General features: G+C 39.1%; 1 protein-coding gene across 4 annotated transcripts; it reads right to left on the bottom strand.

Annotated features, from left to right (window-relative positions):
- Nucleotides 1-459: 459 nt before the first annotated feature.
- On the bottom strand, nucleotides 460-17632 carry Serbp1 (SERPINE1 mRNA binding protein 1). 4 transcript variants are annotated; one of them, XM_021190288.1, is made up of 8 exons: nucleotides 17208-17632; nucleotides 13819-13969; nucleotides 13121-13261; nucleotides 12920-13009; nucleotides 12194-12313; nucleotides 7294-7471; nucleotides 3102-3275; nucleotides 460-942 (listed from the first exon to the last, which is right to left on the bottom strand). In XM_021190288.1, the coding sequence occupies exons 1-8, from the start codon at nucleotides 17518-17520 to the stop codon at nucleotides 886-888; spliced, it is 1224 nt and encodes a 407-aa protein (XP_021045947.1). In that variant the 5' UTR covers nucleotides 17521-17632; the 3' UTR covers nucleotides 460-885. The 4 variants fall into 4 exon arrangements, with proteins under 4 accessions (XP_021045947.1, XP_021045950.1, XP_021045951.1 ...); XM_021190291.1 differs by having other exon boundaries at nucleotides 12194-12268; nucleotides 17208-17631; XM_021190292.2 differs by having other exon boundaries at nucleotides 12194-12268; nucleotides 12920-12991; nucleotides 17208-17629.
- Nucleotides 17633-20777: the final 3145 nt, after the last annotated feature.

The raw sequence follows: 20777 nt of genomic DNA, 5'->3' as shown, positions 1-20777 counted from the left end.
TAACTAACTTACTCTGCCCACCTTGTTCAAGGAAAGATAAAACCCACACCCACAAATGATTTCACTGAACACAGGCTGTATCTATCAACAATAAGTAGTTTACAAGTTCCAAAAGCAGTGTTTAGTTTTACTTTTAAAATGAGGAAGCCATACATTTTAAAAGTAAATATAGGTGAATCAGGTATAATCTAAACCTAATAAACCATGCGTNAGCCAAANGTTAATAAACCAATGTTTTGAATTTGTTCAAGTACTGACATTTCTGTATAAAGATTTAGTATATATCAGCTATCATAAGATGTGAAAAGAAAATTTTCAACTTCCAAATGAAAATATATAGTTAAAATACATAGTGGTTAGTATTCCACACAGCAGAAAATCTTATAAATCAGAAGTTTACATGTCCCAGCTGACCATGTGTTTTAATGCAAAGCAGGTATTAAAACCAGTATTATGTCCAATATTTAAAACCAGCTTGTAATTGAAGGAACATCTAAATCCTTAATTAAAAAACACAAATGAAGTGAAAGCTTTAAACTGGTACACACTGTTCACACCTATATTTCAAGTTTGGAAATGCATATTTGCAAGCAGCAATACAAAAGTATTCATGAAGAATGCATAATCTCTGAAAATTATGAAAACATCCCTGCTACCAATACATTTCTAAATACAAAACTGACTAACATATTTTGTTACTTCTGTGTAGCTAGAGAAGTTCGTTTTCAAAACAGATAAAATTCAGTCTTTAGGTGTGAATGGTATGAATGACAGTCTTTTTTTTTTTGTTTTTTTTTAATTCTTAGTTGTTTGGGATCCTTAAGCATGCAAAAGCTTTGAACAGGAGGGTCCACAAAGGAACCAGTGTTGTATTATGGCATCCAGTTAGGCCAGAGCTGGGAATGCCTCTGGGTCATCTACATCAGGAGCAGAAGCACTTGACTGGGGAAGGAAAAAAACAGAAACAAAAAATTAGCCACAATTCTCAAATCCTGAAAATAGCCTGCTAGTGTCTGTACTTAGTATAGACACTAAATTCTAAAAAAAAAATTCATGTTAATACACTACACAAAATAGATCAAAGCTTCTACTTTAAATAAATTATAAACCAGAATAAAACTATATATATTTGCAATGAATTTCTTTCTGCAGTGAAATACTGTAATTTACTTGACATGCTAGGAATCATGCCCACAGCTTGTACATGCTAGGTTAAGTGTTCTACCAGAGTGACACTTCCTTCCCTCCTTTCAGACAAGATTTTGCCACTTGTAGCCCAGGCTACCCTCAAACTCATAACATGACCAATGCCCAAGTACTGGGATTATGGTTGTTGGACCACAACCAAGCATACTTATGAATTCATGAAAGGAGATTTCCATGCAACACGTGGGCTCTCACTTTGTTACTAACTTTGAACTTTTCCCTTAGCAACATAATAGTATTATCAATATAAAAGCAGGTTTAACAGTCAGTTGGCATTTAAATAGTACATTCAATGTTAGAAAAGAACCCAATTACTTACAGCCTGGGAAACAAACCAAGTTATTGAAAATCCTCACATATATATGTAAAACCTTCCTCTTTCAAAGTCAGTAGAAAAAGCATCACTGATGACAAAGCCTATTGCATTGTTATCACACCACTATATGCAGCTTCCAAAGAAGTAAGTAGACAGGGTGGTGGTTCTCAACCTGTGGGTCTTAACCCCCTTGTGACTGGGTATGAGTGTAAAGATCTTTTTACAGTAACAACATATCAGATCCGCATTACAATTCACAACGGTAGCAAAAAATCGTTATGAATCAGCAAGAAAAACAATATTATGGTTGGGGCTCGCAACATAAGGAAAAAAAAGCTTGCAGCATTAGAAAGGTTGAAAACCACTGAGGTAAGGCTACTTAAAAAACAAACAGGGCTGGTGAGATCGCTCAGTGGGTAAGAACACCCGACTGCTCTTCCGAAGGTCCAGAGTTCAAATCCCAGCAACCACACGGTGGCTCACAACCATCTGTTGCAAGATCTGGCGCCCTCTTCTGGAGTGTCTGAAGACAGCTACAGTGTACTTACATATAATAAATAAATAAATCTTTAAAAAACAAACAAACAAAAAAGAACAATTACTAAGCCAGATGTGGTGGTGTAAGTCTTTAAACCCAGAGAGAGGCCGCCTGGTTTACAGAGTAAATTCCAGGACAGACTGGTTGTAAAATGAGACACAATTTCGGAAACAAAAAAGCCCCCAAAATAAAAATAAGATTTCAGGATTTTATGATTTATTTCAAACTGGACACTAAGGTTATCCTTAATACTGTCAACAGGCAATTCTGATTTCAAATTCAACCCCTTGGGCATCTTTCAAAATTGTCATTAAGAACTTGTTTTACAGTGGTAGCAAAGGGCTAGTCACAAACTTTGGGAGGATGAGACAGGTTTGGAGACAGCCTGATAGACTACCCATTGACAAAAATAACATTAAATTCCACATTATTGTTGATTTTCAAGATCAATTTTCTCTGTGCAGCCCTGGCTGTCTAAAAAGCATTTTGTAGACCAGGCTGGTCTTGAACTTTCACAGATCTGCCTACCAAGTGTTGGGATTAAGGGCATATGCCACCACCACCTGGCATGAATCCCATCCTAACTAAATAATAGACTACTGTCTCAGGAGAACTTTTGCAATCCCCAAGTTGTTCTATACCAGGACTTATTAAGCAGTGAAGATATCCCTAGAGTAAAAATAAATACCAGCATGCAAAAAATGAAACGCAGCGCCCTAACAGGTAGGGAGTAAGAATTCTAAAGTATGGTTAATTCAACTTATTGGCAGCACTAATCATTAAGGTGCTTAAAAAAAAAAACAGTCAGACGTGGTAGCACATGGCTTTATTCCCAGGGCAAAGGCAGACAGATATGAGTTCAAAGATAGCCTAGTCTACATAATGAGTTCCAGGCCAGCCAGAGATCCATAGTGAAACCCTGACTCAAATGGTGTTTCTTATTTGTTCTTTTAGTTCTGTTTATGCCCCTCCCTCCAAAGTATCTAGCCAGTAATCACAAGTCTTAAATTGCTTAAAATGGAAAGGGCATCTTAAAATTACCTTATCAGTCCTGCTGCCACGGTTTGGACGTCCACCACGTCCACGTCCACCACGTCCTCCTCTGCCACCACGTCCTGGGCGGCCTAAGTCTCCAAAATTGATCTCCAGTTGAGACGTTATATCATTTGCTGGCTTCCGGAAATGATGGTCCATAACTGAATCTTCAGCATGAGCCTAAAATATTAAGTAAAGGCCCCTGGGTAATTAATATAAAAGCAATAGTGCAAAATTTTTAAACATGCTTTCTCCCCTAAAAGATGAATCACGAATGCTGTACTTTATGTGCATGAATACATCCACTATCTAGCTCAACAAGTAATAAGTTCATTTGGGGCTCAGGAAGTGACCTTGTAGAATGTATTCTCTTTAACAAATTTCTCTGAATTGCAGGCAATACCAGTCCTTCATTACTGGCATATAAGTGACAAGTTCCCACTCTTGTGAATCTTCACCAGTACTTGTAACATTTAAAACACTTCCTTCAAATTGGTATTCCAATATGATATGTAGTTTCTACTTGTAATAAATCTGAGGTTTTTAAAAAACATCTATATTCTTTCAAAACTAGGACCTCCTTCCCAAGGCTGAATGTATACAACTTTAAGACTAAACTTTACAGCTGCTGTAGTTTATGCTACTGCATAACATTTGGGATTCTGGGTACTTTTCTGAGGATATATAAATACTAGGACACCAAGAATTGGGGTGGGATGGTTGGTTGGCTGGAGTTTATATACAAAGAAACAAGAAATTAGATATCCTGATTGCAAAGATCAAATTTATCCCAAGGAACTCAATGCCCTTAATTAGAAGGAAGTAGTCTAAAAACATAATCCCCCTTCCCAATCCCTGAATATATTATTCAGGGATCTTTTTTCTTTCCTCTCTATCCCTTTTGCTCTCCATGTAGTGTTAGGGGGTTGAAAAGGTGGAAGAAAAAGCCCACAAACTAGCAAAAAGAACTACCTCCCAATGCCTGGCTTTTATATATTCTAGATGAAATAGTTTTAAGCCTTGGCTGAAAAGTTCCCTTAACACTAATCAAAGGTGACTTGTTCTTATTCTTAATACAAATAAAATCTATTTTTGAAGGATAATGTATACACTATCCTTTCTGGCTGCCTGAAATATCACAGTTGCTATTACTTTAAAACACAAATGAACATTTTTCTAGTTTCTGTATGACACCCAAATTAAATTCCATCACTTTAGTTATGACAACTATATTTAATGTCACTAGATCAACAAATATAAATTTTAAGGAGGGGCTGGAGAGATGGCTCAGCGGTTAAGAGCACTGACTGCTGCTCTTCTGAAGGTCCTGAGTTCAATTCCCAGCAACCACATGGTGGCTCACAACCATACATAACAAGATCTGGCACCCTCTTGGAGTGTCTGAAGACAGCTACAGTGTACTTACATATAATAAATGAATAAATAAATCTTTTAAAAAAATAAATTTTAAGGAAATATGAAAGTCATGCATATGAATCTACAACAACACCAAATAAAAATGCTTTCTATAGCTTGTGGATCTAAATGTTTGGTATTTCAAAATCACTGGCGTCATTTATTAACTTTCTAAAACACAAAAGCAGTGAATACATTTGAACCTGGATGGGTTTACTACAAAGGAGTTGTTGATACTCAGAGCATATTCTTAATTTTTAGATTGAGTTCTAGAATGTGATACTAAACAAACCAACCAGCTTTTGTCTCTCTAGAGCACCTAGGACGTCAGTCGTCCCCTGATCTCAGCTCTGTGACTACAACAATTAAGCTTATAAGTTTATCATTCCCAAAGCTCGTTTCTTCTCAGAATCACCTGATTATATGTCCTATAGGTAGTATCAATATTAAATAAACCAGTAAGCCCATATTTAAACAAGTATTCATATTACAAAGATAATATAAGTGTATTAACCGAAGTGGCCTGATAAAGACGTTTCAATGTTTTAAAACCAATTGTTATTTTATGATCTTCAAAACTCAAGTTTTCTTACTTTATATAATACAGCAGTATCCAATATTTGTAGAATATTTGTTAAATTCAGGAAATGCCTGAAACCAGAAAGACCAAACCCTACACTATGCTTTATTCCTATATATGAGCTACATTAGGTTTCTAATGGGCAAGTACACACAATGCACATATAGTTGTAAATCAATGATTCACCCCTGCAGTTAGTCAATATAGGAAAATAAATGCTAAGCCTTTGCCACACTACTCAGAATGACATGCAATAAAATTGTTCTACAATTTTCTATTTAGTATTTTTTGACCTTAGTTGATTAGAGGTTAACTGAAAACAGCAGAAGGTAAAAATCACACATAAATAGGACTACTGTAGTTTTCTACCAAGTTCGGGGGAAAATATTTTAAACTGGGACACACATCTTAATATACTGATGAATTACCTAATATCACAACTAGCTTTTTCATACTAACATGTTAATATTAAATGGCAATTTCTACAATAACTTTCATAGTTTAATTTACAATAATTTTTATAGCTCAATCAGGATTTACGTCTATCATTCTACTCATACAATACTATTTCATCTGCAAGAAGATAAAAAAAATTCATTATAATAAAACAAGATGTACTTTTTACTTGATAGTCAAACAATATCCACTTATATCTTTATAGAGTAAATCTTAAAAATCATGCTAAGACCTTCTCTAAAACCAACTTTTAAACTTCACTTCTATTTAACAATGTTTTTTATATTGGCCTCTGCCATCAGTATGTCTAATAAACTAAAATATATTAAGAAACTGAGTGCTAAGGGTTATGATTTATTGGCAGAAAATATGATTTTAGCATGTTCAATTCCCAATATCAAATAAGTGGATAGAGCTTGAGGGTTGGCTCAGCAGTTAAGAGCACTGTACTCCTCTTCCAGAGGTCCTAAGTTCAATTCCCAGCAACCACATGGTGGCTCACAACCATCTGTAATGGAATCCGATGTCCTTCCTCTTCTGGTGGTTCTGAAGACAGCTACAATGTACTTATATAAAATAAATAAATCTTTAAAAAAAAAAGTGGATAAATAAAATCTCATTACATTTTATAAATTATGAGCTGCCTTCTTAACTTTATATTTGCATGACAGTCTGAATTTCTGACACAGTCCAACTTATTACATGAATCAATTCATATATCAAAAAGGCCAGCCGGGTGGTGGTGGCGCACGCCTTTAATCCCAGCACTTGGGAGGCAGAGGCAGAGGCAGGTGGATTTCTGAGTTCGAGGCCAGCCTGGTCTACAAAGTGAGTTCCAGGACAGCCAGGACTACACAGAGAAACCCTGTCTCGAAAAAACCAAAAAAAGAAAAAAAAAGGGGGGGGGGCTGGAGAGATGGCTCAGCAGTTAAAAGCACTGACTACTCTTCTGAAGGTCCCGAGTTCAAATCCCAGCAACCACATGGTGGATCACAACCATCTGTAACAAGATTTGACTCCCTCTTCTGGAGTGTCTGAAGACAGCTACAGTGTACTTACATATAATAAATAAATAAGTCTTAAAAAAAAAAAAAAAAGAAGGCCAGCAAAAACTGCTAGAGAAAAATAATTTAGGAGATATGTGTTTGGCCAGATTCATGTTTATTACATTAAGCCTTAGCTATCAACATGAGTTTCTCAAAAATTTACATTAGTTCCCATGTTTCTTAGATTAGAAAAAATACCAACATTTCCCAAGTCCTGACTATTTTCCTTTCTGAGCAAGCTCCTACATCAAATAAGACTAAAAGTTTGAGAAGGGCTGGAGAGATGGCTCAGAATTTAAGAACATGACTGCTCTTACAGTGGTTCTGAGTTCAATTCCCAGCAACCACATGGTGACTCTCTCAAACACCTATAAGGAAGGGGATCTGATGCCCTCCTCTGGTGTGTCTAAAGACAGCTACAGTGTATTCATGTAAATAAATCTTAAAAAAGAAAAAAAAAAACTTAAAAGTTATCCCTATGTGCCAGGCAGTGGAGATACATGCCTTTAATCATAGCATTTGGAGGCAGAAGCAGGTTAAAACTTAAGTTCAAGGCCAGATTGGTCTACAAAGCAAGATCCAAACTACACAGAAAGAAATCCTTATCTCAAAAAAAAAAAAAAGGTCATCCATATGAAAATTAAAACAAAAACTATAATTCAAGTCACATCTGAACAAACTTAAACAATTTTTACCTTACCTCTTCACTTTTTGATTTATGCAGAACAAATCCCTTTTTCCATTGTCCATCAGCACCTTCATTTGGTTTTCGGATATTAAATTCTACTTTTGCTCGGTCTTTATTTTGAATAGCTTTCCACTCATCCAAAGTCATCTCTTTTGGACCCTCTTCCTTAACCTCTTCAACTTCGTTCTCCCTGTGAAAAAGATATTTAAATTTTATGCCTAATGGCAGATACTAATTTGTAGAAAAATATTTGGGGGGTAAGAGCACACTGACTTGGCACTCGTACTCCACCGCTCACCACTCCCTGTAACTCCAGCTCCAGGAGATAAAAAGCCCTCTTCTGAACTACACAGGCAACAAACAAACAAATGGTACACAGATGTATACAAATGGTACACATATACAGATGAAAGCAAAACACCCACATATATTAAATCAAAGTTTTAAAAATGTGTATTTCAAATTACAATAACAAGAAACTAATTGTTAGTAATCTGCTAGAAAAGACTATCAAAAGTAGAATCACAGCTTTCTATATAACCCAGTGACTGTGTCCAACTTGCAGCCAGGTAGAGAGCATCAGTCTATGCCATTTATTTGTATATACATTAACTTGCCTTCTTAAATGAGTATTTACCCTGAATTGGCCTTATTAACCCATTAATATACATCTCTTTGAAACTGTATTTTAAACTGTACTATCTTATATAAATAATTTCATGGTCTACTTTCTCTTAAAACAGTGTATGCGGTGCATACAGGTGTTCTATGTTCACGTAGAGGCATGGCAAAAGAAAATCTTCCCATCCTCACTAAAAGGTGTAAGGTTGGTCAGATGTGCACCCATGCTTGAAGCTCAAATAGAAGGTGCTTTTCTTACTGACTGAACCAACCCCACCCCATCTTTTTTATTTCATAAAGGAGACCATTATATCTAATGTTCTCCTATTTTAGCACACAAGCAAAGAATAGTTATTTCCCAATATAATCCCTAAGTTTTAACTACTTTAATTATCTGTCCCCCTTTCTACATAAACTACAGGCCTAGGGATCCAATATCTTAGTCTAATTCCAAATGTCACCAAACATATCATGCACTATTTTTGGGAGCTCTACTTCCTTCCAAAGATAGCAAGTGATTTAGTGTAGCATCATTGCTAAAATATCTTTATGTAGTTCTTTATATTTGTACAGATTCTATCTATAACTTCCCCAAGAAAATTTGCATTCAATCTTGACAGGAAGATGAATAAAGTCTATCAAATCACCTGGAATTGCCCTAATAATTCACCAATTGTGACAGTAATTGTACCTTAAAACCTACTGGAAGTTTTGCTTCTTAAACTTATCCTTCAAACATCCTTATATTTGGCTTCCCTCTACTACGAGTAGACTACTCTATCATGGTGACCATCATCTTCATTAGAAATAATTGCCTTAACTGCTCCTGGGTCCTGACCACAGAAATCCTTTTGAATATTCCATGAATATATAATTTTCTTCTGAGAAAGTCTTTGAGAATAACTCTGAAAGTGACTCAATTTTGTTTAATAAAGAAAAAGGGTGTGCTAAGTATTGTGGGGTACCAATAATCCCCATTATGCTTATCCCTCCAAAGTAACACATTTCACATATAAATTCTTTTGTTTTGTTTTTCAAGATAGGGTTTCTCTGTGTGGCACTGGCTGTCCTGAACTCTCTGTACACCAGGCTCACCTCAAACTCAGAGATCCACCTGTCTCTTGCCCCCAAGTACTGGACTTGAATGAAGCTGCATGCCACCACCGACTAAATTCTCAATGTAAAAGGCCAACTTTTTCCATTTACTTTTGTATATATTCCAGTGATATGACTTATTCCAACAAGCTCACAAAATACAATGCTTCTCTCATCATTTAAGAGTTGCTCACCAAGCAGGGCATGGTAGCCCACGCCTTCAATCCTAGCACTCGGGAGGCAGAGGCAGGTAGATTTCTGAGTTCGAGGCCAGCCTGGTCTACAAAGTGAGTTCCAGGACAGCCAGGGCTATACAGAGAAACCGTCTTGGAACCCCACCCCCACCCCCCCAAAAAAGAGTTGCTCACCAAAATAGTACTTTGTATTTCTAGTCCTTTTTCTCATGTATCTTCAGAGGGTCTCAAACTTGCAATGGCCAGCTCAGGCTGGCCTTGAATTCCTGATCATCTTGCATTCACGCCTGAAGTGCTATAATTATGGGCTTATGTCATCATGCCCAGCTACCAGAGCTACTCTTTTGGAAAAAAGGAAGCTTGGAAAGAACTCCTTTCTCTGATTGATCTAATGTGGCTTAAGAACCACTGTCCTATATGGAATCACTGTCCAGACCCAACACAGTTCCAATGAACAAAATAGAAAGCCTAAAAATGAATCCATGTATTTACAGCCAATTGATTTTTTTACATAATATTCCAAGAACATACACAGTGGAGAATGACAATCTTCAATAAATGATACCAGGAAACATCGACTTTTTCCTATGCTCTATTTGAAAACCTATTCTTTAACAGCTACAAATTTTAAATAAATGGATTGAAATGGAGAGTGGTGGCACATGCCTTCAATCCCAGCTCTAGAGACAGAGGCAAGCAGATTTTGTAAACTGAAGCCAGCCTAGACTACATATTGAGTTCTAGGCCAGCATTACAAAATTGTGAGACCCTCCATCAAAAACCAAACAGGACTTGAGAAATGGTTCAGTAGTTAAGAGCCCCTCTTCCTGAGAACCCAGATTTGAATATCAGTACCTACATACTGCAATCATCTACAACTCCAGGCCCAGATCTAATGACCTCCTCTGGGTACTGCATGCATGTCTTGTATATATCCACATTAAACATCTATACACATAAAATTAAAAGTAACAAAAAATAACAACAAAGTTCAAATGACAAGAACACCTCAAGGAATTGGTCTGGCCAAAGACCCAAAAAGGCAAAGAAACAAAAGCAAAATCTGACCAATGGGATTTCATCAAACTAAAAAACGAATGTGCACAGATAGAAGAAAATACATAACATATTCACCAACAATTGCCTAATGTAAAGTATGTAAGAAATTCAAATAGTTCAACAACAACAAAAAAAGAAAATGGGAGGCATATCTGAGTTCAAGCCAACCAGTCTGGCCTGCAAAGTGAGTTCTAGGGCAGCCAGAGAGAGCTGTTACAGAGAAACTATCCAGAAAAAAGAAAAAGGAAAAAAAGTGGGGGCTGGGTGTCAATGATATAAAAAGCTTTTTTTTCCTTTCAAAAGAAATACAAATCGCCACAAAGTATATGAAAAAGTTTCAACATCAGTAATTATCAGTGGGGGGGGGGGGACCAATAAGGCTGGGGATGTGACTCAGAAGCAGTGTATACCTAGGAGGGAGGAAGAGTCCTGGAAATGCAAGCTAGACCTAACATGGCACACCTGGAATTCCTGCACTTGGAAAGGATCATACAGAAGCAAAATCATCCTTTATTACATAGTTCAAGGTTCATAATTCAGAGTTACAAGAGACCCTCACTATAAAAACAAGACATCAAAACCACAGCATGATAATCAATTTCATTCTTGTCATAAATGGCTATTAACAGAGAAAGATGTTGGTGGGGGTTCAGAAAAAATACCCTCAAACCATATCAGAAATGTACATCCATACATTGGAAATCAAAGCCACAATGGAAATCAGACTGTCAAAGAAAAAAACCTAGAAAAAGACCTGACAATTTCACCATTTAAAATATATTATGCTGAACTTAACTTTTCCTGGGGAGACATGAAAAACATGTATTTACTCCAAACACACAAAAGGAAATTATTCTAGTTGCCTGGTGAACCAATGAGTTTCACTAGTTATTTACAGGAGTATGGCTTTATTTACAGTAACACAGGAAACTTAAATAACCAAGAAAAAAAGAGCTTTCTACCCACCCTTTAGCAATCATTAATGTTTACACATATTCAGAGAGGGTAGGGGTCCTTAGACCACCTGGCAAGCTCCACTAGAACCAATGTTTAGCAGCAGCTACTCTGATTTCAAGACAGCAATGCTCATGTCATAACCCAGTAAATTGAGTTCCACAAAAAATCCAAAGAAAGTAAAATCAGCATGCCAAAATATCCCATTATTCACTATAGCACTAAGTCCAGGGGATACAACACCCTCCCCTCTTGCCTCTGTAGATACTGCATGCATGAGTACAGTGCACTTAACACACATATGCAGGTAAACACCCATACACATGAAATTTTAAAAGAATGTTAATGAGCTAAAATCCTCATCATTGCTTTTCATAGTTTCAAATAATTTGCTGCTCAAAATTCACATTAATAGAAAAAAACTTAAAGAATTGGACATAATTTACCAAGTCTTTTCAGGTTGTCTAGTTTTAGTTTGTAACTGAAAATGGTGAAATTACTTTGAACGATGACTAAACACTCCAAATACCAAAACCAATACTTGGTTCAGTTTTTAATAATCCTACCTATTCAGAGAACACTATCACTAGATCCTATCATGTAAGTTTAAATACTAAGTACCTTGTTCCTTTTCCTTCATCCTTGAGTAGTAACAGGTCATTTTTTATGATTAGCTCTAAAAGGTTTTACTAAAAATACATACACTCTTTCAAAATATATACACCTTTCTAAGGTGTAGGAAAACAGTACAATTATCAAGCCAACAATGTGGTAGTACACTTCCTACATTCCCAGTACTTACAAGGTGAGACAGGAGAATCATGAATCCCAGACCAACCTGAACTACACAAGACAATGTCTCAAATCAACAAAGTCTCATTGTATGCTGGTCCGACCAAGTAACTGCATTAAATTACAGTTACCTTACTAGTAAAAACCCAGACAGATTTCCACGTTAGAGTAATATTTCCTCACACAAAACCACTTACTTATTTTCAGTATCTGCCACAGGGTGCTCTTCACCTTCAGGTGTTTCCTCAGTCACATTTGATTGATCCAAATCACTGCAATTATAAGATATTTGTTTCTGAATGTATTTGGGTGACTCTCTAAGGAAAGAAAGAAGAAAGGCATCTAGGTCCATTTACATGTAGCCAAAATTCCTTCATACCAAAGTAAAAACTTTTACATTTTTTATATATTTACTAATTTCTACTATTTTTACTCTCCAGTAGACCTCTAAGAGAAAACAAATTTATTAAATTAGCTTATACACTTTTAAAACAAAGCTTTCTTAGTCAGACACAGCAGTAGAGGGCTGCAAAATTACACAGCAAATACAAGGCTAGCCTCAACTACAGAAAACCCATCATAAAATTAAAAAAAAATAAAAATAAAAGTTCCAAAAACAAAAACCAAGAGAGGAAGAGGGCTTATCAAACTCTGTAAGGACAAGACTACAATAGCTACAGTTAGAACTATTAGTCATAATATTCCCAGCATCCTCATCACAGGACTTCAGGACTATATACACATCCATGAGCAAAATAAAACCATTAAAATATACCTCCATTATATACTACTCTTCCATTATATACTATTAATATACATCCATTCTTCCTTCAGGAACAAAATTTAAGTTACTGATAATCCACTAGTAAGTTAGCAGTTTTGGTTTCACTGAAATTATTTAAAAGAAAAATCAGAATACCAACGTTAATTCATCTTTGACAGTTCCCCAGTTGTGAGATCCGCTACCTCCGCGTTTGTCCTCATGCTTCAGGCCACTGTAATGTGAAAAAGAACTAACAAAACTGAGTTAACATTATACTCTTTAGTTCTAGAAATTCAAATTTTGTTTTTATTAAATAAGCACATTTAAATCTCATACATGCAACAATCAATATAAGACTTACGATCTATCACTTCCACTATGCCTATCAAATTCACGCTTGCCACGAGAATCAAATCCATCGCCTCGGCCCATTCCACGTCCACGGCCTCCTCGACCCCTTCCAAGACCACCTCGGCCTCGGATAGGCCGTTCGATAATCGGTCTACAAACAAATCAAAAAATATATTTCTAATGTTTCCAGAAACTGGGAAAATCCACTCCAAGCTCAAAAATATAGAATATGCTTACTAGCTCATAATCCAACAACTAAATATATGGTGCAAAAAATTCCAAGTTTATTTCTACTCATATATGGGAGAATTAAAAACTGCTTTGGTAGTCTTTAAAGCATTGCAGGTTAGACCACATTCACTTACTGCCTCATTGCATGTCATACGCTCTTCACCTACCTATACACACAAAAACTACAATCATCACATGGAGCCTGCATGTGACATGAGGGAGAACCAATACCACTGTCCTTTTAAACTCAGTGTCTGGGCAGAGGAAGGAAAAGAAACTGGGCACTGACTTAATTTAAAGTACTATTAAGATAGCTAACTTAAAACATGTTATCAAAAATGTAAATATAACATAACACGTATTTACATTCTCTGAAATACACAAAGTAATCACTCCAACTACTCTGTCCAACTTACAGTTTTACGTTAAGCTCTAACTATAAGATGACAAAGCAAGAAAACCTTACTTAATACTTACCTATCAACTGAAAATTCACCTCCTTCACCTTTTTCTTCAAGTGGCTTTTCAAATCTTCTTTCACGGGGTGGTCGCCTTTCTGCTCTCCTATCAATTACTTTTCCATCACCCTGAAGTTGTTGATCAGGTCTTCTTCCAACTCGCCTTATTCCTTATGACAAATAACCAACATAAGCAAATCATTTTTATAATACAAAAAGTTTAGCCTAAATTATTAAATCTGATAGGCATCATCCATGTATATTTAACAAATTAAAACATTCTTATTCAACAGTAAATATCTCAAACTCCATCTACAAGCATCCTATAACTGGCACTGAAATCACTAGGTACCATTCCAAGTCAAAGTCTGACTACAAAATTCTAAACTTACAGATAGTTCAACCAAGGGATGTATTTTTGGCTTTTAAGACATCAAAGTCAATACCAGCAGCCAAGTTTATTTTTTTTAATATTATCATGTAACCAGTAGGAAGTACTTCATTATTGGTATGGATAGAAAGCCTTTTTCTAGGTCTGCTCTTACAAGTATTTGTTTTCAAAGCATCTTCACAAATCAGACACAATTAAGATCTTCTTTTAGCAATTACATGCTCAGGAGGCTGCAAATGTAGCTCATTACCAGGGTGTCAGTAACATGCATAGCCCTGAGTTCTGTCACAGAACCCTCTCAAAAAAAGGAAAATAGAAAACTTATGGCACTAAGTGGTATTTAAAGCATTAACTAATTTTCCTGCCTTTATTTTTTTCTGATAATTTATGAAACTCACAAAAAAGAGCCAATATAAATTGAATTATTAGAGCATGTCTGAATGTTAGGCATGCATTTAACTATCAACTCGTCCTTTAGTAGTCTAATTTCCAAGCCTTAGGTATTGTTAAAAAAAAAAAATCAGCTAAGAAATTGTTTTTGTAAAATATTTAAAAATGTGACTAATTGTAAGAAAATGGAACACCATCAGGATATATTCATTTGTTCAGAATCTTTAACTATAGTCATACAGTAAAGGTAAAAAGAATCCCTTTAATATTTAAGCTCAGTCTCTGTAAACTCTCAGGGCAAGCCTTAAATGTAGCCCTTATACCGTGGCATTCACAAAAATTTCATCAGAGGTATAGTGTATTGGGGTGGAGCTATAGAACCAGCTCAGACCTTGTAATGATAACCACGCTAAACACACCCAAGGAACAATGGCTTGTTTCCCCACCCAATACTCAGTATGAGGCCTACATAGTCAGAAAAAAACTTACTAAACTCATCAAGCCCTTGGGAGTGTAGCTCAGTGAGAGCTACTTTCGCTTAGTTTGCAAAATGCTGGGTTCTGCCATTACCACAAAATATAAATTCATCTACTGAAAAAAATGATTTTTAAAAAAAGCATGCAAGGTTCTTTTACTGCACTTACCAGATACTTGAGTTCTGAACTGTACTAATATCCAGAGTTGTTTTTCTTTTTTTGCTAAACACAAAAAAACCTGGTCTACACTTAATGACATTTTGCCAATTCAGGTTCTTTACATAGACAAATACATCAAAATTTATGTAAGACAAACATTTACATTCCCGCATTGTGTCATTTAGACACAGGATACACCATAGGTTAACAATTGTTTCCACTCTTAGAGATAGGTACCAACCACCACCCAATACACAGCACTAACTGGCATTTTTATTCAAAATTTCCCCTTATGTATATATAACCTTATTTAAAAGCAACTCTGGTTTTTAAGAGTAATCTAAGGGTTTGAGATGTGGAATGCCAAATTTTCCCCAGCAAGGACAAGGTTCTAAGTTCAATACCCAGTACAACCCACAGAAGACTTCGAAGTAACTAAGAAAAAGGTCGACTACTAATTTAAAAAAGTTTTCTGAAGTAAATGACAAACTTAATCCTGGCTATAAATAAAAATGTCCTATATTGATGACTTATAATGCTAGTTTACAGGCAAGATCATAAATTGGCTTCGTGACGAAAATTGAATAATTTAAAATCACGCTTCATGCTTTGACCATTTTTGAGTTCATCTACTTGATGAGTTTTATTTACTCAACTTATTCATGTACTTCTGTGAATTACAGTCATAAAGGAGGTAAATTTTAGCAGTTTAAATAACACTATCCAGTGTCCCTAACACAGGAATTAAATGTCTTATTCAGCTATGCAATGTCAAGAAGCTTAATCGGCCCAGTAATTCTGCCCAAGTGATGATGTTTTTAACACTCCAGACTGTGCTTCCAAATATATTAATAGAATTCTTCCCTTTTATAAACCTACTAGGTACTGGATGTTTTACTCTAAGCCTTCGCTGAAAGACACCACCCCCCCAAAAAAACTTCAAACCTAACACAATCTAATGAGAAACAATTCCTTTCATGAGCACGTGGCAGTAAGAGGCACTTTAACATAATAGCAATTTTAAAGATTCACAGGTTATTCTATATCTACTCGCTATTGATTTTTCACTTTCTTCGCCCCTAATTGCTTTGCCTTTTCACCCACAAGCCAGTAGTGGAGAAGAATGCTAAAATCATAACTATGAAACTTCTAGTGCCCTGGAAGAGACCATTAGCCGCCAATGAAGACCCGACCGACCACGCTTTACGCACGTGCGGAGGAAAAGCTACAGACTGAGCTCGGCTGCCGGGACGTGACAGGCTGGGCACTCATTTCGCCCACGAGGCCTAGTGCAAGCAAAGCCCTATGACCTGGGGGCTCCAGGGAGTTAGTTGGAAGAAAGGATCGAGACATGATTTGGGTTCCGCTAATAACAGTTTTTTCTTCAGAACTCCCTCTAAAATGAGTGGGGCCAAATTCTCCTCCTCTCCAACACTTTAGTTCACGCCAGTAAGTTACCGGAACTTCCAACGTAAGAGCGAAAGGGCACAACACAAAACGCACACGTGGGACCCAAACAGCAACAACTCCGTACACTCTCACCAGTGCCCCCCAAACCGAGACGCAGCCCAAGTGGAAACTCTGAGTCCGGGCCTTTCCTTGAGGGTCCGCGCCATTGTGGGACAAGATGGCAGGGCAGGAGCGGAGCCCACAGCGGGCAGCCAGGAGCCCGCCGGGCAGGAAGCAATGCCCGCCGCGCCGCTCCCCGGGCGCCTTGAGCCAGGAGGCGAGCGCCCGGCAGGAATCGGCGGGAACGCCCGGGCCGCCCTCTCGGAGCACGCACCGTCCGCCCGAGGCGGGAAGGCTCCCGCCGAGCCTGCGAGCGAGCGGGCGGCGTGGACTTGGGACCAGCCACGTTCCCGGCACCGTGCGGGGGGCTCCGAGGGCTCTGCGGCCCCGCCGGCTGCACGAGCGAGCGAGCGAGCGAACGAGCGGCGCACGCCCCCGTCCTGCCCGCCAGCCCGGGCTCCCCACCGCCTCGCCCGGCTTTACCTTCTTTCTTAAGCGCCACCGGCGGCTGCGTCTCCTCCTTCTTGTCGGCCACGCCGACGCTGGCGGGCAGCGGGTTCTTGCGGTCTTTCTGGGACTCTTTACGCAACTGTTTGCCCGCCGCGTTGGAGTTGGTCTGGGCCGCGGCCTGAGCCGCGCTCTTGGCCCCGGGGCCCCCAACGCCGCCCCCGCCGGCTTCTTTTTTCTTGTTCTCTGCTGCCTTCAGTACCTCGAAAGGGTCCGATTCGTCGTCAAATAGCTGGTCGAATCGGTTGGTGACCACGCAGCCGAAGCCTTCCTGTAGGTGCCCAGGCATGATGGTGGCTCGGCGGCGCGTTCCTCCACGGATTGCAGCGGACCGCGCCGAGCCAAAAGCGCCTGCTTCAGCTCTTCCCACAAGATGGCCGGGCCGAAAGAGGGGGGCCGCCTTCTCTTCCGGCGCCAGGCACACATCCGGGAGCGGCCTGCGCCGCACGGCACCATGGGGCCTGTAGGCTACACCTGATCAGCCCGGGGTGGCTGGCTGCTCCTGAACTACAACTCCCAGCGTGCGCCGCGCAGCAGCTCTTCGCGCGCGCCTGAGAGGCGGGATCTCCAGGAAAGTGTGCGGCGTGCTCGCTGAAGGTGGGGAGGCGAGTACGGGGCGGAGTTCTGCCACCTGCTCTTGTCACCCTTAAACTCTCGGTCTTTAGATCCCTCTGAAAACAGGAAAACGTGAGGGCGTCTTCTGCTCACGAAAGTGTTCTCTGTCTTTGGTTTCACTCATTCTGTCTCCGGCCCAGGACTTTCTCCACCTTTCTGGGAGGGTCAAGGTGACTCCCAGACCTAGTAACTGGAGCCTCAAAAACTTCCGGGGGGTTGGGGGGGTGCCACAGTAGCCTCCGGTAGGTTGCGACCTCAGGGCTGCTATTCCCTGACTGTTGGGTTTCTAGTGCTGTCCTCCACCCTTCGTAACGAATCAGGGCAATTCGGTTTAATGTGGAACGGAATTCCAGGGCTGCTCTCGCCGCGACATGAATCTGCGTGGCAGAAGGAATCCCAAAGAGGAGTTGAACTAATTGGGTTGCGCGCCTTTTCCGGTCTTTGCCACCACGCTTTAAGAGCTGTTAAGTCCTAACTGCACAACTGGACGCTCGGCAATCCTCTAAAACAGTGTTTGTGGAAACGCTTTCTAGAATCAACGCGATGAATTGATCTGTCGGTATCTGGTCAACGGTGTTAGTAAAATGTGCTCCAGAGCCTGGGGTGGTGGCGCACGCCTTTAATCGGAGCACTTAGGTAAGAGGCAGAGGTAGACGAATCCCTGAGTTCAAGGCTAACCAGATCTAAAGAACAAGTTCCAGGACCGCAGGGATTACATGAGAAAAAACCCTGTCTCAAGCCCCCCCGAATGTTCTTAAGAGGAAATGTTTTATAGTACATCTGATATTATGTGTGAAGGGAGGAAACTGATTTAGTACTTATATGCTAACTCTGACATTAGTTGGGAACCTTAAATCCCACAAAGGTAATCCAGTACCAATACACACTAATTTTCAATCTTTTTCCATTGCTACAGCATGTAATAGAAAACATATCTCAGGCAGCAAGTGCTACGAATGTTTCATCCTCACATCCTTTTAGAAAACTATCCCTTTCTCACAGGGATGAAACCTTCAGAATTGATAAGTTACTAAGGTCACACATTAAGTGCTAGTGGCAATCTTCTAGATGCACTATGAGACTATTGACATCAATTCTTAAACCAATCTCTGTCCTGATAGAAGTTTCAACAAGTGTTGAAATTCCAATAACTAATCGGGTTAATCAACAACATGATTGAAGATAATAAAAATTTATGAACAGATTTAAGTCAATGCCTTGAAGAAACTATAATATGGAGTTATATTACAGGCATCACTTATTTCTGCATTGTTTCATTTCCCCCACATCCACACTCTCTCACTCTCGCACAGCTTGTGTCTCTTACCCAATGCCCAACTAGCAATTCTTAGCCATACTCTTTCTACCCTTTGAAAATAGCTGAAGCCGGGTAGTGGTGGCACATGCCTTTAATCCCAGCACTTGGGAGGCAGAGGCAGGCAGATTTCTGAGTTTGAGGCCAGCCTGGTCTACAGAGTGAGTTCCAGGACAGCCAGGGCTACACAGGAAAAACTCTGTCTGGATAAAAACAAAAAACCAAAACAAACAAAAAACTGAGACCAAACTCCACCAAGCTTGTGTTACAGTTGCACCTACAGTCAGTTCCAGCACTCAGGAGGTTAAGGCAGGGGTGCTGCCAAGACTTCAAGACCAGCCCGAGCTGCAGTGATACTATGTCTCAAAAGAACAAGACAACAAACAAAACACAGAAAAGTAACATACTAAGATATAACTCATTCACTATGTTACCCGTTTATCTAAAGAGTACTGCTGTGTGGTTTCTCTAGAGTATTTTCACTACGTTCACACAGCTGAGACCATCCATGGTCCTCAAGCCTGGGCAGTCACTAAGCTGCTTTTCTCTGTGGGTGTCCATTCTCTACATAGAAATAGAATCACCCAGTGTCTAGCCTTGAGGCTGGCTGCCTTCTCTCACCTATGTAATGTTTTCAAAGTTTACACGTGTTGTAGCATGAATCAATACTGCTTCTTATGACTCAGTATTGTCCCATTGCATGAAGAGACTGCATTTTACTTATCTCTTTTTCAAGTTGACAGAAATTTAGGGTTTTTTTTCACTTCTTGTCTTTCACAAGTAATACTTTATGAATGTTGATTTACAGATTTTGTGTGACTATTTGTATTCGGTTCTCTGGGATATTTCACTGGATATAACAATGAATCATTTCTGGGTTACATAGTAACAATGTGCTTAACACTTTTGAGGAACTATTCATCTATTTTCCCAAAAGACCACTCTTTAATGGACACTAACAGTGAAGGAAGCCCCAGACCTTCATACTTGGCCATGGTATTGGTCTGTCTTTGGTCATAGCCATCCTACTGAGTATGACCCAAGGTCTGTGTGTCTAGGTTTGCATTTCTCTAAAAGCTGATGGAACCAAATACCTTCACTCCTGCTTATTGGCCCCTCTTACATATTCTTTAGAAAATGTCTACTGAGTGTCGCATCCTCTCTCGACCAGCAAGAAAGATGCGACCACCAGTTCTTCAATCAGCAGTTTATTCAGGAACCTTCTTTCTTCATCTCCCTCGAGCCCCGGGATACAAGCCCTTTTATACTCTTATCCACTCCAATCGAGGCAGGCCACATCACTTCACCAGGCGTGCGGCCTCAGCCAACCAGAAGAGCAGGAACATTATCACCACCAAATATGGACTTGTTTACCACAAGCTCCATAGCCAACAGGTGCCATCTTTAAGGTGCAGCTTCGGGTAGCCCAGGGGAGGGGTCGTGGCCTCCTACAAGTGAGATCATTTGCCTTTTCATAATTGCTATATTTATCTTTTGTTATTATGTCATAGGGCTTCTTCATATGCTTCAGATGGTTGTTTCATCAGATATATTTCCTGCAAATATTTTCTCCTGTGGGCTGACTTTTTACTTTCTTTTCTCTTATTATTTTCACA

Source organism: Mus pahari, chromosome 2 (genome assembly GCF_900095145.1).
Source record: "Mus pahari chromosome 2, PAHARI_EIJ_v1.1, whole genome shotgun sequence".
Classification (NCBI taxonomy): domain Eukaryota; kingdom Metazoa; phylum Chordata; class Mammalia; order Rodentia; family Muridae; genus Mus; species Mus pahari.
This window is presented reverse-complemented; position numbering and strand designations above follow the sequence as displayed.

Excerpts from the sequence above, each read along its gene's own strand:
- Serbp1 (XM_021190288.1), bottom strand. The coding sequence starts at position 17,520 with ATGCCTGGGCACCTACAGGAAGGCTTCGGCTGCGTGGTCACCAACCGA. Across the intron at positions 13,970-17,207 it reads GGTGGCGCTTAAGAAAGAAG|GAATAAGGCGAGTTGGAAGA; the intron begins GTAAAGCCGGGC and ends ATTTGTCATAAG. Across the intron at positions 7,472-12,193 it reads GTGGCAGATACTGAAAATAA|GGAGAACGAAGTTGAAGAGG; the intron begins GTAAGTGGTTTT and ends TCTTTTTCACAG.